The 17,569-nt window shown below is 42.4% G+C and overlaps 1 protein-coding gene across 1 annotated transcript in view; it reads left to right on the top strand.

The window, feature by feature from the left end:
• The window catches only part of barx2 (BARX homeobox 2), a 56,756-nt gene extending 40,012 nt beyond the window's left edge, over positions 1–16,744 (top strand). The window contains exon 4 of the mRNA XM_060846775.1: positions 14,308–16,744. Within this exon, the coding sequence (XP_060702758.1) occupies positions 14,308–14,445 (138 nt within the window). The 3' untranslated portion in view covers positions 14,446–16,744. The remainder of the gene's footprint in view (positions 1–14,307) is intronic.
• The last annotated feature ends 825 nt before the right edge of the window (positions 16,745–17,569 follow it).

Genomic DNA, 17,569 nt, shown 5'->3' with positions numbered 1-17,569 from the left:
ATGTCCATTGCCTCACTTATATCAGGGTTAAATTCCATCTGTCACCAGTCTGTCTATCTGTCCAATCTGTTTATATCCTCCTGTTACTGAAGATTTTCTTCCTCATTGTCAACCATTTGGCCAAACATTGTGTCGACTGCAAACTTTTTGATCATTTTCCCCCATCCCCACCACATTCTCATCACCAGTATATTGTTTAAATGTGTTTAATACAAACAATAAGGGACCAGTGGTATGTCACTTCTTACCAAACTACTGTCACCCAAACAGCTTCCTACTACCACCCTCTGTCTCCTGCCATTAATTTTGGATCGAACTTGTTAGGTTACCCTGCATCTCATGTGCTTTCATCTTATTTTTCAGACCTTGACAAAGGCTTTGCTGAAATCCATATAAACTACAGAAACTGCACTATCCCCATCAACATAACTGGTCACCTTCCTGAAAAGTTTAATCAAATTTGTTAGGCATGACCTTCCCCTTGACAAAGTCATGCTGACTATCCCTTATCAAACTTTGCCTCTTCAAGTGAAGATTAATGCTGTCCTTCAAAGTGTTCCCCAATAGTTTCCCTACCAATAATGTGAGACTCATTGGTCTGGAATTCCCTGGTTTACCTTGCCCACCCTTCATGAAAAATTGAACCACATTAGCTGGTTCCCATGACCAATGAGGAATTAAGAATTTTGTTCACAGCTAGTGCAATTTCCTCCTTCACCTCCCACTTCAGCCTAGGATATATCCGGTCCTTGGAATTTGTTCACTTGTAAGCCTGCAATAACCTCCAATAACTCCTCACTCCCTATGTTAATATGCTCAAGAATCTTAGAGGCCCTCTTTCTAAAATCAGTACCTGCATCCTCTTTATCTCAGATAGATGTGAAGTGCTCATTTAACACCCTACCAATATCTTCCAGCTACATGCACATATGTTTTGAACTTCTTGAATGTTATGGAGCTGCACTTATCCAGTTGATTGGGCGGTATCCCATCACTGTCCTGTTTTGTGCATTGTATATGGTGGCCAGGCTCAGGAGAGTCAGGAGGTGAGTTACTTGCTGCAGGATTCCAAGCTTCTGAACAGCTCTTGTACCCACTGTATTTATATGACTAGTCCATTTCAGTTTCTGGTAAATGGTGAGCCCAGTATGGGATAATCAGCATGGATTTGTGCATGGGAATTCATGTCTGACAACTCTTTTAGAGTTTTTAAAGAGGTAGCCAAGAATGTAGATGAGGGTAGGACAGTGGATGTTGTCTACATGGACTTTAGTAAGGCCTTTGACAAGGTCCCACATGATAGGGTATTCTTGAAGTTTAGGTCACATAGGATCCAGGGAGAGCTATTTAATTGGATTCAAAATTGGCTTGATAGTAGAAAGTGGAGGGTAATGGTTGAAGGTTGTTTCTCAGACTGGAGGCCTGTGACTAGTGGTGTGTCACAGTGCTGGGACTTTTGTTATTTGTTATTTACATAAATGATCTGGATGTGAATGGACAAGACATGATTAGTAAATTTGTGAATGATACAAAATTAGGAGATATCATTGATAGTGAGGAAGGTTATCAAAAATTACAGAGGGATCATGATCAGATGGGAAGTGGGCAAATTCAGTTCAATATAAATAAGTGTGAGAAGTTGCACTTTGGAAAGTCAAACCAAGGTAGGACTTATACAGTAAATGGTAAGGTCCTGAGGAGTGTTGTGGAACAGAGGGACCTAGGGGATACATACATAGTTCTTTGAAAGCAGTATTACAGATAAACAGGGTAGTAAAGAGGGCATTTAGCATGCTGGCCTTCAATGGTTGAAGCATTGAGTATAGGAATTGGGACGCTATGCTACACTTGTATAAATCACTGGTGAGGCCGCACTTGGAGTTTTGTGTACAGTTTTGGTCACCCTGTTATAGGAAAGGCATAGTTAAACTGGAAAAAGTGCAAAGAAAATTTACAAAGATGTTGCCGAGACCAGTAAGCCTGAGTTATCAGAAGAGGTTGGCCAAGATAGAACTTTATTCCTTTGAACATATGAGAATGAAGGGTGATCTTATTGAGGTGTATAAAATCATGAGGGGCATAGATAGGATGAATGCATATCATCTTTTTCCCAGGGATGGGGAGTTGAAAACTAGAGGGCATAGGTTTAAGGTGAGAGGGGAAAGATTTAGCAAGGACCCGAGGGGCAACTTCTTCATGCAGAGAGTGGTGCTTATATAGAATGGGCTACCAGAGAATGTGGTTGAGGTAGGTACATCGGCAACATTTAAAAATATTTGTATAGGTACATGGATGGGAAGGGTTTAGAGGAATGTGGACCAGATGCTGGCAAATGGAATTATCTGAGTGGTCAACATGGACCAGTTTGGGCTGAAAGACCTGTTTGTATGTTGTGTTACTCTATGACTCTATGTTGGCAGTGGCGAATGTCAAGGAGAAATGGTTATATCCTCTCTTGATGAAGAGAACTAAGGGTGGCACAGTGGCTGCGTGAGTTTTCTCTGGGTGCTTCATTTCCTCCCACAGTTCAAAGATTTGCAGGTTAAGTGAATTGACCATGCCAAATTGCCCATATTTTTAGGTGCTTCAGTCAGGAGTAAATATAGGTTAGGGGAATGGGTCTGGGTGGGTTGTTTCTCAGAGGTCCAGTGTGGACTTGTTGGTCTGTTTCCACACAATATGGATTCTAATCAGTTGCAACAACAACTGCTGATGGAGGAGGGAATATTGGCATTTACTGGATGAAACTTGAGGAGATTCACAGGATAGTGGAGCTAGTTTGTAAGCAGTGTTTGTGGTTTGGAGTCATAGAGGCCTAAAGCACAGAAGAAGGTTGTCTGACCCAGCACATTCTTGCTGTTCAAAAATAAACACCTAACTACTCTAATTTTCATTTTCCAATACTTGGCCCAAAGTCATGTGTGCCTTGGCATCACAAATACACATCTAAACACTTGAACATGATCAGGACTTTTGTCTCTATTACCCTAACATGCAGTAAGTTCCAGTTTCCCACCACCCTTTGACTAAAAACGTTTTTCTCACAGCTCCTTTTAATCTTCTGCTCCCTGGTCATTGATTCTTCCATCAAGGGGAAATGTTTCTTCCTGTCTGTCCTGTCTTTGCCCCTCATGATTTTATACATCTCAGCCATGTCTCCTCTCAAGCTCCTCTGCTCAAAGTAAAGCAATTGTAGCCTGTCCAATCTCCCTTTATAAGCAGAACTCTCCAGAACAGGTGACATCCTTGTAAATCTCCTCTGCCCTCTGCAGTTGCTTTCCCAGAGATCTGGTTGGTGTTGAGAGATCCCAGCTGGCACAGTGCTTTGTTTATTCCAGGTGGCGTCTTTCTCAATGTTACTAATTCACAAACAACAGTTGTAAGTACTTGATGTCCAGGCCACTTCTGACAGTAGATCACTTGAACGAAGCACAATGACACTGCAGTCAATCTCTGTAATGCCATGGATGTGAGTAATGTGGCTGTTCAGGCTAGGTTTCCCCTTCATCCTATCAGCAATTTAGCACAGGACAAATAAGACTAGAGAAATGAATGCATGGCTCAAATGAGATTGTGGTTTCAGTAGCACTGGGGCAAGTGGGGCATGTACCATTGGGGTGGTCTATACCTGAATTGTGATGGGCCAGTGTCCTTGAGAGCAGCACAGCGAGGGAAGGAGAGGGAGTTTTAAATTAAATAGTTGGGACAAGGGATCAAATTTGGAAGGAAGTGGTAAATCAAAGAGTAGAGTCAAGGCAAGCGAAGAAAGGCATCAGTATAAGAAATAACACAGAATATGACGGGAAGAGATAAAACAGTGCTTCCTAAACCTTTTCCTTGTCAAGGAATGTTTAAGGCCCAAACACTACATCACTGTAGTGGTTCCCTCCTTCCCTTCTCCTCTAACCAAAATGAAAGTGGAGGGATAGAGAGATGTGCTATTGCAAAACGTTTTGGTAGCAGAGTAAGAAGTAAGGCTTTGGCTCAAGAGATTTCAGACAGCAGCAGCTCAGCAAAAAGTACAGGTAAGCTCAGGTAAAGTCCTTTTAACTTTCCTCTTGAGTCTTACAGCAGTTAAAATGGCAGTTAGGCCAGTCACATGTTCCTCCTACAGGATGTGGGAGCTGAGGGAGATTTCCATCATCGCTGATGGCTACACATGTGAGAAGTTGACCCAGCTGCAGCTCCTGGGAGACTGTGCTGGGGAAGCTGGAGCTGGGACTGGATGCACTCAGGATCATCCGAGATGCTGAGTACTTCATGAATAAGAGTTTACTGAGTTGGCCATACCTAAGCTGCAGGCAGCGAATAGCTGGATGACCATGAGGAAAGGCAATGGGAGTAGACAAAAAGTGCAGAAATACCCTATGGTATCTCCCTTTGAAAACAATTATACCATTTTCGATACTGTTATGGAGGGCGGCAAATGATGACCATTCAGGGGAAAGCAGCAGTAGCCAGGTCAGCGGCTCTGAGGTACAACAGGAAAGGGTAAAGGTAAGCCAGGACCTTAGTGATAGGAGAGTGGACAGTTGGGGAATTTTGTGAAAGGAGATTCTGTGACAGCAAATGGGAATCCAGAATAATATATTGCCTGATAATGCCTGGGTCCAGGATGTCTTGGAGAAGCTGCAGAAGGTTCCCAATGGGGAGGGTGAGCAGCCAGAAGTCATTGTGCACATTGGCAGAAATTGGGATGAGGTCCTGCAGAGTGATTATAGAGAGCTAAGAAAAAAGTTAAAAACCAGGATCTTGTTGGTGATAATCTCCGGATTACTTCCACGTGCTAGTGGATATGACAAAGAATTGGTGCAGTGGGCATGGATTCAGATTTTTAGATCATTGGAATCTTATCTGAGGCAGAGGTAATTTGTTCAACAGGGACAGGTGGCACCTGACCTGGAGAGGGACCCATATCTCGGCAGCCAGGTTTGCTAATGCTGCAAGGGAGAGTTTAAACTAGATTGGCGGGGAGTGGGGTGGGATCCTCAACAGCAGGGAGGCAAGTGGGAGGCTGGAAGGAGATACAGTAATCAGAAATAGGAGGTTGAAGAGTGGAAATGACAGGGAGCGAGGGGTGCCTGTTGGATTAAATTGCATCTATTTCAATGCAAGAGGGCTGACAGATAAGACCAATGAACTCAGGGCATGGATAGGTATGTGGGACTGGGACATTATAGCCATTATAGAAACATGGGTAATGGAGGGACAGGACTGGCAGCTTAATGTATCAGGGTATAGTAGCTTGAGGTAAGACAGAACAGGTGGGAGGAGGGGAGGGGGAGTATCACAGCAGGAACTAGAGAAGGAATAACTGAAGAAGTGAGGCTTTGGGGGTGGAGCTAAGAGATAAAAAGGGGATGGTGACATTATTGGGGTTGTACTATCGGCCCCCAAATAGTCAATATTCCTTCAAATAGAGGAACAAATATGCAGGGAAATTGGAGAGACTTGCAGGAGCAATAGGGTAGCCATAGTAGTGGATTTTAATTTTCTTAACATAAACTGGGGCTGCTAAAGCATTAAGGGCTGAGATGGGGTGGAATTTGTTAAGTGCGTTCAAGAAAGTTTCCTCAAGCAGTATATAGAGCATCCAGTTCAGGAAGAGGCAAAACTCGACGTACTCTTGGGAAATAGGGCAGGACAGGTGACTGAGGTGACAGTGTGGGTGCACTTTGGGACCAGTGACTATAGTTCTATTAATTTTAAAATAATTATGGAGAAGGATAAAACTGGTGCACAGGTTCAAGTTCTAAATTGGAGCAAGACAAATTTTGATGGAAGTAGACAGGAGCTTGGAGGGTTTGATGGAGTGGTTTGTTTACAGGCAAAGAGACCTCAGTTGAGTGAAAAAAAAATGAGATTGCTTGAGTTCAAAGTCTATATGTTCATGTGGTGATGAAGGGCAAGGCTGGCAGGACTAGTGAACCCTGGATGACAAGAGATATTGAGGCTTTGACAAAAAAATGGAGGCATGGCTCAGGTACTGGGAGCTGGGATCAAGGCAATCCCTGGAGGTACGTAGGGGATACAGAATTTTATAGACAAAGGAAATCAGGAGGGCAAAAAGGAGGCAGGAGATAGCCTTGGCTGAGAAGATTTGGATGAATACAAAGAGGTACTTCAAGTATATTAAAGGAAAAAGAATAACTAGAGAGAAAAAAGCCCCCCACCCCCCAGGACCGTATTGGACATGTATGTGTAGAACCACAGGAGATGGGCGAGGTCCTCAATGAATATTTCTCCTCTGTGTTTACCGTGAAGAAAAACATGAAGACTTGAGAACTTGGGGAAGTTAGTGATGATATCTTCAGGACAGTCATATCACAGTAGAAGAGGTGTTGGATGTTTTAGAATGTGTGAAGGTGGATAAATCTCCTGGTCCTGACCAGATATATCCAAGAACACTGCAAGAGGCCAGAGAAGAAATTACCGGGCTCTGAGTGATATTTTTGCATCATTGTTAGCCACGGGTGAGGTCCCAGAAGACTGGAGGGTAGTGAATGTTGTCCCATTATTTATAAAGGGCTGCAAAAAAAAGCCTGGGAGCTATAGATCAGTAAGTCTCACATTTGTGCCGGGTAAGATTCTGAGGGATAAGATATGCATGCATTTGGAAAGACAGGGTATGTTTAGGAGTAGTCAGCATTGCTTTGTGAGTGGGAGGTCATACCTCCCAAAGTTGGTAGAGTTCATTGATGAAGTGACCAGGAAGATTGACGAGGGCAGGGTGGTAGATGTAGTCTATATGGCTTTCACTAAGGCCTTTGATAAGGTTCTACATAGTCGGCTACTCTGGAAATTTAGACCACATGGAATCTGAGGCGAGCTGGCAAATTGGATATACAATTGGCTTGATGGTAGAAAGCAGAGGGTAACAGTGGAAGGATGCTTGTCAGACTATAGGCCTGTTACTAATGGACTGCCTCAGGGGTCAGTGCTGGGTTCATAGAACATAGAACATAGAAAAGTACAGCACAGAACAGGCCCTTTGTCCCACAATGTTATGCCGAGGTTTAATCCTAATGTAAAAAATAATAACTTAACCTACACCCCCTCAACTCATTGCTGTCCGTGTGCCTGTCCAGCAGTTGCTTAAATGTCCCTAATGACTCAGCTGTTCATTACTGTTTGTTATCTATATCAATGATTTGAATGAGGAATATACAAGGCACGATTAGTAAGTTTGCGGATGACACTAAAAGAGGCAGTATTGTAGACAGTGAGGAAGGTTTTCAGAAATTGCAGAAGGACCTTGATCAGCTGGGGAAGTGGGCCGAGAAATGGCAAATGGAGTTTAATATAGATAAGTGTGAGGTCTTGCATTTTGGAAAGTCAAATCAAGGAAGGAGTTTCATGATGAATGATAGGGCCTTAAGGAGTGTAGTGGACCAGAGGGATATTGGAGTTGAGGTTCACAGTTCTCTGAAAGTGGAGTCACAGGTAGACAGGGTAGTGAAGAAGGCTTTTGGCACACTGGCCTTCATCAGTCAGGGCATTGAGTATGGAAGTTGAGGCTGCACTTGTGTTCAGTTTTGGCCACCTTCTTGTAAGTAGGATGTTATTAAACTGGAAAGAGTGCGAAAAAATTTACAAGAATGTTGCCTGGACTCAATGGTCTGAGTTACAGGGAGAGGCTGGACAAGCCAGGACCTTTTACTTTAGAATGTAGGAGACTGAGGGGGGACCTCATAGAGGTTTGTAAGATCATGAGAGGCATGGATAGGGTGAATGCACTCAGACCTTTTCCCAGGGTTGGGGAATCAAGGACTAGAGAGCATTAATTAAAATGTTAGAGGGTAAAGAATAAAAGGGAACCTGAAGAGCAACCTTTTACACAGACGGTGGTATGCATATGGAATGAGCAGCCAGTGGAAGTGGTTGAGGCGGGTACATTAACAACATTTAAAAGGCATTTGAACAAGTACATGGATAGGAAAGGACTAGAAGGATATAGAGTAAAAAATGAGGTCTGCAGATGCTGGAGATCACAGCTGAAAATGTGTTGCTGGTCAAAGCACAGCAGGCCAGGCAGCATCTCAGGAATAGAGAATTCGACGTTTCGAGCATAAGGCCAAGTACAAGGAAATGGGGTTAGCATGGATGGATATTTTGGTTGGCATGGACCAGTTTGGGCCAAAGGGCCTGTCTCTTTGCTGTAGGACTCTGACTCCAAGACAGTGTGACCTCATTTTGAGGCTTGAGAATTGTTTTAACAGTGAGAGCAGGGGCATTTAGATTGGGAGTTCAGTTAATATTACTCTGTTAAAACTCCAAACAGCTATTGCTGCCTCAGAACTCAAACCTCACAATTTCAGTTCACTGTTTTAGTCCCAATACTTACTTCATGAAGCACTGGGACAGACAGTATATATCTAACAGAAAATCAACAGAGAAGGTGAGAAATTAAAGTAATAAAAGAACAAAGTGAAAGGCTCTGAATTTGAATGCATGCAGAATTTAAAGAAACAGATGAACTGATAGCACAAATAAAAATAAATAAGTGCAAGATGCCATTGATTGATCCCTGAATATTAAAAGGAGCATGACATTAAGGAAGGGGGAGCTGGAAGAAAGCAAGAGGGTGGCTTTGTCAATTAATGATGATATTAGAACAATTGATATAGATGTACTAAGTCTAGGAAACTAGGTTATGGAAATGGTTTATGAAGGGATGAGAAATGATAAATACAAAAAGTAATTAATGGGAATAAATTGCAGTCCCCCCACCTAATATTAACCACATGATAGAACATGGAACATTACAACGCAGTACCGGCCCTTCAGCCGTCGATGATGCACTGCCCTGTGAAACCAGTCCGAAGCCCATCTAACCTACACTATTCCGTTCTCGTCCATATGCCTATCCAATGACCATTTAAATACCTGTAAAGTTAGTGAGTCTACAACTATTGCAGACAGGGCATTCCATGCTCCTACACTCTCTGAGTAAAGAAACTACCTCAGACATCTGTCCTATATCTATCACCCCTCAATTTAAAGCTGTGTCCCCTCATGCCAGTTATCACCATCCGAGGAAAAAGGCTCTCACTGTCCACCCTATCTAACCCTCTGATTGTCTTACATGACTCAATTAAGTTACCTCTCAACCTTCTTCTCTCTCACAAAAACAGCCTCAAGTTCCTTAATCTTTCCTCATAAGACCTTCCCTCCATACCAGGCAACATCCTAGTAAAACTCCTCTGAACCCTTTCCAAAGCTTCCACATCCTTCCTATAATGCAGTGACCAGAACTACACGCAATACTTTACGTGTGGGCACACCAGAGTTTTGTACAGCTGCAGCATGACCTCATGGCTCCAAAACTCAATCCCTCTACTAATAAAAGCTAACACACCATATGCCTTCTTAACAGCCCTATAACCTGGGTGGCAACTTTGAGCGATCTCTGTACATGGACACTGAGATCTCTCAGCTCATCTACACTACCAAGAACCTTACCATTCACCCAATACTCTGCATTCTTGTTACTCCTTCCAAAGTGAATCACTTCACACTTTTCTATATTAAACTCCATATGCTAATTCTCAGTCCAGCTCTGCAGCTTATCTATGTCCCTCTTTAACCTATAACATCCTTTGGCACCATCCACAACTGTACCGACCTTAGTATTGTCCGCACATTTACTAACCCATCCTTCTACGCCCTCATCCAGATTGTTTATAAAAATGACAAACAGCAGTGGACCCAAAACAGATCCTTGCGGTGTACCACTAGTAACTGAACTCCAGGCTGAACATTTCCCATCAACCACCAGCTAGCCAATTTCTGAACCAAACCGCTAAGTCACCCTCAACCCTATGCCTCCGTATTTTGTGTAGTAGTCCACTAGGGTAGAATGTAAACAAAGAAATAATGGAAGCTTGTCAGAAAGGTAGAACAATAACATGGGTGACTTAAAATCCACACATAAATTGGAAAAATCAAATTAGCAGGAACAGTCTGGATGAGGAGTTCATGGAATGCTTTTGAGATTAGTTCGACAACATGTTGCTGTAAGAAACTATCAGAGAGATGTTTAAGCTAGATTTAATATTGTGAAATAAGACAAGATTGATTAATGACTTCAAAGTTCAGGCACCTGTAGTTAGCACTTAGAAAAGGTCAAGACAATTGGTTTCGTGTCAGCATGGTTTTGTGGAAGGAAAGTGATCCACGTCCTGACTCCCCAGAGCCTTCCTCCACCTCCTAGAAGGCACAGGTCAGGAGTGTGATGGAATACTCTCACTTGGGTCCGTGCAACTCGAACAACACTCAAAATTCATTTGCACTACGGCTGATGCTCAGTAGCAGCAGTATGGACCATTTACTAGGTGCACTGTAAAAATTCACCAAGGCTCTTCAGACAGCAGTTTCTAAACTGATGACAATCTCAAACAACAAGGGCAGTGGATACATGGGAACTCACCATCATTCTGACTTGGAGATGTATCACCATTCCTTCACTGTCACTGGATCCAATCTTGGAACTCACTTCCTATTGGACATTGTAGCTTTATTTGCACCCAAGGGCTGTCATGGTCAAGAACACAGTTCACCACTATCTTCTTCAGGGCAATTAGGGATGGGCAAAAATGATCCAGTGATGCCCACATCCAAGAACAAATAATAAAAAAATCTGTGCTGGCTCTCTAAATCAGTAGTTCACCCAGCATCAGTTTCCCCCACAATCCCCCTCCCCCACCCTACACCCCTTCTCCCCATAATACTGCACATTCTTCCTTGTCAAATAATAATCCAATTCCTCTTAAAGGCCTTGAAGTGAATTTGCCTCCATCACAATCTCAAATAGTTCATACCAGAACTAACAGACTCTAACCATCCACTCATATAAAATGATTTCCCTCGTGCTGCTTTGGCTAAGTACTTTCTTTTTGTGCCTTCTTGTTTTCTCTTCGTCTGATTTACTCCATCTGGATACCTTGTGATTTGAACACCTCTGTTCAAATCTCTGTTCTTCTCTGAAGAAAACTGTCCCAGCATCTCCAAACTATCAATGCCTTCATCCCTGGAATCAATCTCATGAATCTTTTCTTCGCGCTCTCTGATATTTTCACATCCTTCCGAAAGTATAGCACCTAGAGCCAGATGAACTACTTCAGATGAGGCCAAACTAAGCTTTTACCCAGGTTTATAGTACCCTCTTTGATTGTTAGCTGAAGTAGCTCAGTTGGGAAAGCATTAGACTGAATATCTACAGGTCCCTGGTTCAAGCTGGGTTTCAGCAGACTAAGTATAGAGTCATAGAGATGTACAGCGTGGAAATAGACTCTTTGGTCCAACCCATTCATGCTGACCAGATGTCCCACCTGCCAGCATGCAATTCATATCCCTCCAAATGCCTTTTAAATGTTGCAATTGTACTAGCCTCCACCATTTCCTCTGGCAGCTCAGCACATTCCATACACGTACCACCATCTGCGTGTAAAAGTTGCCCCTTAGGTCCCTTTTATATCTTTCCCCTCTCACCCTAAACCTATGCCCTCTAGTTCTGGACTCCCCCACCCCAGGGAAAAGACTTTGTCTATTTACCCTATCCATGCCCCTCATAATTTTGTAAACCTCTATAAGGTCACCCCTCAGCCTCCGACGCTCCAGGGAAAACAACCCCAGCCTGTTCAGCCTCTCCCCATAGCTCAAATCCTCCGACCCTGGCAACATCCTTGTAAATCTTTTCCGAACCCTTTCAAATTTCAAAACATCTTTCCGGTAGGAAGGAGACCAGAATTGCAAACAATATTCCAACAGTGGCCTAACCAATGTATCTTTATGTTTCAGTATTTCTTTGGGCAGCATGATATTTAGCATTGCTGACTCACAGTGTTAGAAACCCAGGTTTGATTCCAGCCTTGTGTGGTTGTCTATATGGCATTTGCATGTTCTCCCTGTTTCTGCCAGGTGCTCTAGTTTCCTCCCAAAGTCCAAAGATGTGCTGGTTAGGGTGGATTAGCCATGCTAAGTGTGAGGATAGAGTGGAATGCTGTTTGGTGGTTTGGTACAGACTCAAATAGGCCAAATGGCCTCTTACTGCATTTTTGGAATTCTATGATTTTGCACTCAAAACCCCCATCAATAAGGACCCCCTTCATATTCAGCTGTTCCCTACCTTAAATTATTTGTGCATATATACAACCCTAGGAAACCCCTCCCTCTGTTCCTGCACCTACGTCAGAATTCATATTGTCTCTTCACTTTCTTCTACTGAAATGGGTCACTTCACACTTCCCACCTGATGAGGAGCTCATGCCTGAGACGTCAACTCTCCTGCTCCTCAATGCTGCCTGACCTGCTGTGTTTTTCTAATGCCACACTTTTTGACTCCACCTTTTCTTGCAGCTTATTGATGTTCTCTTGAAAATCTGCACCATCTTTGTCATAATTCACACTGTTTCCAAGTACTGAGATATCCACACATTTTGTAATTGTACCCTGCACACTAATGTCTAGGTCATTAATGTATATGAAGAAATGCAAAAGTCCTAACAATGATCCTGGAAACTCCAGGGTATATATCTCTCAAGCTGCATTGATGGTTTCGAGATGGAGCTGAATTATTATCTGAAAAAGAAGAATATGTGGGAGAATGACACAAAGGGAATTGGTCATCCAGAGAGCCAGTGTAAGCTAAGAGGGTCAATGGCCTCCTTCCCCACTGTAGCAGTTCTATGATTCTGTCACTGAGTCAATCAAATCTCCATCTTATTACTGTCCCTTATTTCATGACCTATTACTTTGCTCACATAATTTTCCCTTAACAAATCCATGCTGGATTTCTTTAATCAACCCACATTTGCATGGGCAACTGTTACTTTTTTCTTGAATTATCATTCCCAAATGTGAGTAATGAATGTGATCTTCTTTCTTTGATATCTCTGATCAACTCATAAGGTTTCTTGACCATGTACTGCGCTCAGTAAATCTTGAATAGATTCTGCAATTTCTTAAAACTGTTTTGGAATCAATTCCTGGAGGAATCCCTCCTCTTATGCACTGCATAATGTATTGCATTGGATAGGCAACTCTGGGGATATTGTACTTTCATGTGACCATTTCTTCAACAAAGACACTTGCATGGTGTCTGCACCATAATGCACTCCCCCTCCCCCCTCCCCCCCACCCCCGCCTCCCCACAAAAAACTTGCCATCATAGAGAGCTGATGGCCCTCCCCTCTGCAGTTTACAGCTAGTGAGTAGTGTGAATAGATCTGGTTGTTCCACTGCACAATTAGGAATACCAACACAATTATACCCTGCTGCTTGGGTCAATACCAACAGGATTATACCCTGCTGCTTGGGTCAATGCCAACAGGATTATACCCTGCTGCTTGGGTCAATACCAACAGGATTATACCCTGCTGCTTGGGTCAATGCCAACAGGATTATACCCTGCTGCCTGGGTCAATGCCAACAGGATTATACCCTGCTGCCTGGGTCAATACCAACAGGATTATACCCTCTGCTGGGTCAATAGCACCAGGAGTATACCCTGCTGCCTGGGTCAATACCAACAGGATTATACCCTCTGCTGGGTCAATAGTACCAGGAGTATACCCTGCTGCTGGGTCAATACCAACAGGATTATACCCTGCTGCCTGGATCAATACCAACAGGATTATACCCTCTGCTGGGTCAATAGCACCAGGAGTATACCCTGCTGCTGGGTCAATACCAACAGGATTATACCCTGCTGCCTGGATCAATACCAACAGGATTATACCCTCTGCTGGGTCAATACCAACAGGATTATACCCTGCTGCCTGGGTCAATACCAACAGGATTATACCCTCTGCTGGGTCAATACCAACAGGATTATACCCTGCTGCCTGGGTCAATACCAACAGGATTATACCCTGCTGCCTGGGTCAATACCAACAGAAGTATACCCTGCTGCTGGGTCAATACCAACAGGATTATACCCTGCTGCTGGGTCAATATCAACAGGAATACAGTATACCTTGCTGCTGGGTCAATACCAACAGGAGTATACCCTGCTGTTGGGTCAATACCAACAGGATTATACCCTGCTGTTGGGTCAATACCAACAGGAGTATACCCTGCTGTTGGGTCAATACCAACAGGAGTATACCCTGCTGCTGGATCGATACCAACAGGAGTATACTCTGCTGCTCAATGTGTACAATGTGTTCTGCCCATTTCAGAGTCTGATCGAACATCTGGACTGGCTGTGCCTAATTTAAGGTCATTTGGTTTTCCTTGCAATCGCAGCTATCCCTCGCAGATTGTGCAGATGTTGATCTCAATGTTTAAACCGTTTCTTGAATACAGGTGCTGAAAGGAGGACACGAGGCTCCTACAAAGCCCAAAGGAAGACCTAAGAAAAACTCTATCCCAACAACAGAGGAAATTGAGGCTGAAGAGAAAGAAGCCAAATCAGCACAAGAGCAGGAACCACATCCTTCCTGAGATCGTGAATGCTGAACAAAAAAAAACTCTTTTATTCTTCACTCTGCATTGGTGAGGTGGGACACGACTGCAGTTTTTAGTGGAGAACCCAGAATGCAGTGTACAGGCAGACTGCTGCCTACTCCAGCAGCTGTATGTAAATATTGACATTAACTTAATGGGATCTGGGAAATGATTGTGTGTATAAGGGGAATATGAATAAAATATTATGTATTATTTTGGTGTAGTCTCTATGTCAATGAATCAACCCTCATAACAATTCAAACTTTTTCAAAACCAATGGCTTTTTCTTTTCTGATCCATTCTCTGCTTCCTAATTATTTTTTATTCATAGGTTTTGAGTGTCACTGACAAAGGGCAATATTTGTTACCTGTTTGAAATTGCCATTGAGAAGACGAGAGTGAGCTACCTTCTTTCACCTCTGCTGTTCATGTGGTGTAGAAATACCCATAGGCTGTTAGGGAGGAAGTTCCAGGACTTTAACCCCATGACACTGAAGGAACAGTGATATATTTCCAAGTCAGGTTGGTGAGCGGCTTGGATGGGAAATTGCAGCTGGTCATCTGCTGCCCTTGTTCTTCTAGATGTAATCAATCACAGTTTGGATCATGCTATAATGGATTTTTGTTGAGTTTCTGCAATGAATCTTGTCGATCATACACACTATTGCTACTGAGCATCAGTGATGGAGGAAGTGAATATTTGTGATACTGGATCAGGTGGCAAGCAAGTGAGATGCTTTATCTTGGATGTTGTTGAACTTTATAAGTATCATTCAACTCTTTTGTCCAAGAGTTTTGCCCTGAGATCAAGAGTTGAGGAGCCCTAATGGAATCTAGGGCAGTGATTTCTTTCATATTAGTACTGCCTGATAGCACTGTCAGTGACCCTTTCCATCACTTTCCTTTGTCTAAAAAATAGCTGTATTCTTAATGGTGGGCACCACAGGGACAGCAGCACATCATCTCTGCCTCCAATTTGATTTAGTTTCCTCCCTTGATATTCCCCCTATTTGTTTTGGCTTTATTGCACTTCACATGCAGCAAGACCCAGACAACATTGTGACTTGGGCAGATAAATGGCAAGTAATGTTCACAACCCACAAGTTTAAGGCAATAACCGTCTCCAAGAGATATTCTAATCATCACCACTTGACATTGACTGAAGTTACATCAATGAATCCTCCACTATCAACATCCTGTGGGTTGCCATAATTATATTAAATTGAACCAGACCAGCCATATTAATGCTGTAACTACAAGATCAGGTTAGAGGCTAGGAATTCTACAGTGAGTAACCCTATCTTCCTTAAGCCTATTAGAAGAGTGCAAATCCAACAACACTCTAGAAGTTCAATGCCATCCAGGACAAAACAACCTGTTTGATTAACAGCCTATTCACCACCACAAGCAATCACTTTCTCCATCATTGACACTCAGTAGCAGCAATGTGTACCATCATAGAAACGTTGAACCCCTAGTGTGGAAGCAGGCCATTCAACCCAATAAGTCCATACAAACCCTCTGAAGAGCATCTTATCCAGACCCATTCCTGATATGATTGGGAAACATCCAGGAACTAAAATATAATGAAAGGTGGTCACATGGATTTGTAAAGTGAATGATACACATGACTAACGTTGAATTTGTGAAGAATTAGCGGGAAGTGTAGAATCAGATAATATGAATGTAAGATGATGAGAGAATCAAAAGGCTTTCAATAAGGCACTCCATAGCAAACAATAACCCAAAGAGTTGTGGAATTAGTGGAGAAATTACAGGAAGGATAAGATAAGCTGGTTTCAAATCAGAATGAAGTATAGGGGTTTAGGGTTGTTATTCAAACTGACAAAGTTGGAAAATATCACAACATCAGAATCAGGGTTGAGATCACTGTTAGTTATTACTAACTTAAATGATTTGGATTTAAGAGGGGGAAGTCAATTTGAATGACAGCAAATTGAAAGATATAGTTAATACTGAGGAATTTTGAGGAAAAATATGGGAATACATTAAGAAACTTGATAAACTGCCTGTAATAACTTCAACATAACAAATTACAAGGTGACATTCAGATAGAGGACATTGTGACATTCAACATGTGGTTTAATAGATCACCATCTTATTCTCTGTTTATTTGGTCAGTTACTGTGTTAGCAGTCAGGCAGGTAACAATGTATGTAACATAGCAGTAATCTGAATAAGCATATAATGTAGCCTGTATATGGTAAGTTTGAGATGCCATATTAATGTACATAGTTCGCTATTAATAAACTTCCAGAAAACTGAATTAATACAACCCTGACTCAGTAGTATATGTTGCATGGACCCCAACAACAAAAAAACTACAAGGAAAGGCAGCTTAGACCGCATGTTGTTTGAAAAATGAGTGTCTAAGTGGGTAGAGGGGAGAGCATTATCCATGATAGACATTGCATTGATGGGATTCAGAAATATGCATCACTGAAAGTAACAATAAGGCCTTAAAAAAAAACAAGCCCTCTGCTTAATTCCAGAGTGAGAGAATTGAAAAGTTGAGGCATTATGTAAAATGTATCAACAACTTTGGTTCCACAGGATGAGGGTATTACTGGCTAGGCCAGCATTTATTGCCAAAGGGCAGTCAAGAGTCAACGACATTGCTATAGATCTGGAGTCACATGTAGATCAGACCAGGTAAGGATGCCAGTTTTCATCCCTAAAGGACAATAATGAACAAGATGGCTTTTTCCCTGGCAATGGATTCATGGTCATCACTAAACTCTTTATTCCAGTGATAATGCCACTAGATCTATACACTTGAAGGGTATAGGCAACAAATACTCATTTAGCCAGCAAAGCCCACATCCTATGAAATATTTTTTAAAAATGAAGTATGTAGAAACATTGGAGAAAATGCCATAAGTATTTACCAAGATTTTGCAGGGCTGTCCTATCATGAAGGGTTGAAAGGGTCTTTTCCTGTAGAAACGATACAACTAAGGACTGACCTGACAGAGATGATAATACTCGGAAAAGGAGCTCTGAATATAAAACGTCACTAACACATCCATTTTAAAATCCAGATAATGATAGGAATGTAGAGCATTTTAAAATGTTTAAACATTATGGTAAGATCCCACCA

Source organism: Hemiscyllium ocellatum, chromosome 29 (genome assembly GCF_020745735.1).
Source record: "Hemiscyllium ocellatum isolate sHemOce1 chromosome 29, sHemOce1.pat.X.cur, whole genome shotgun sequence".
Lineage (NCBI taxonomy): Eukaryota > Metazoa > Chordata > Chondrichthyes > Orectolobiformes > Hemiscylliidae > Hemiscyllium > Hemiscyllium ocellatum.
This window is presented reverse-complemented; position numbering and strand designations above follow the sequence as displayed.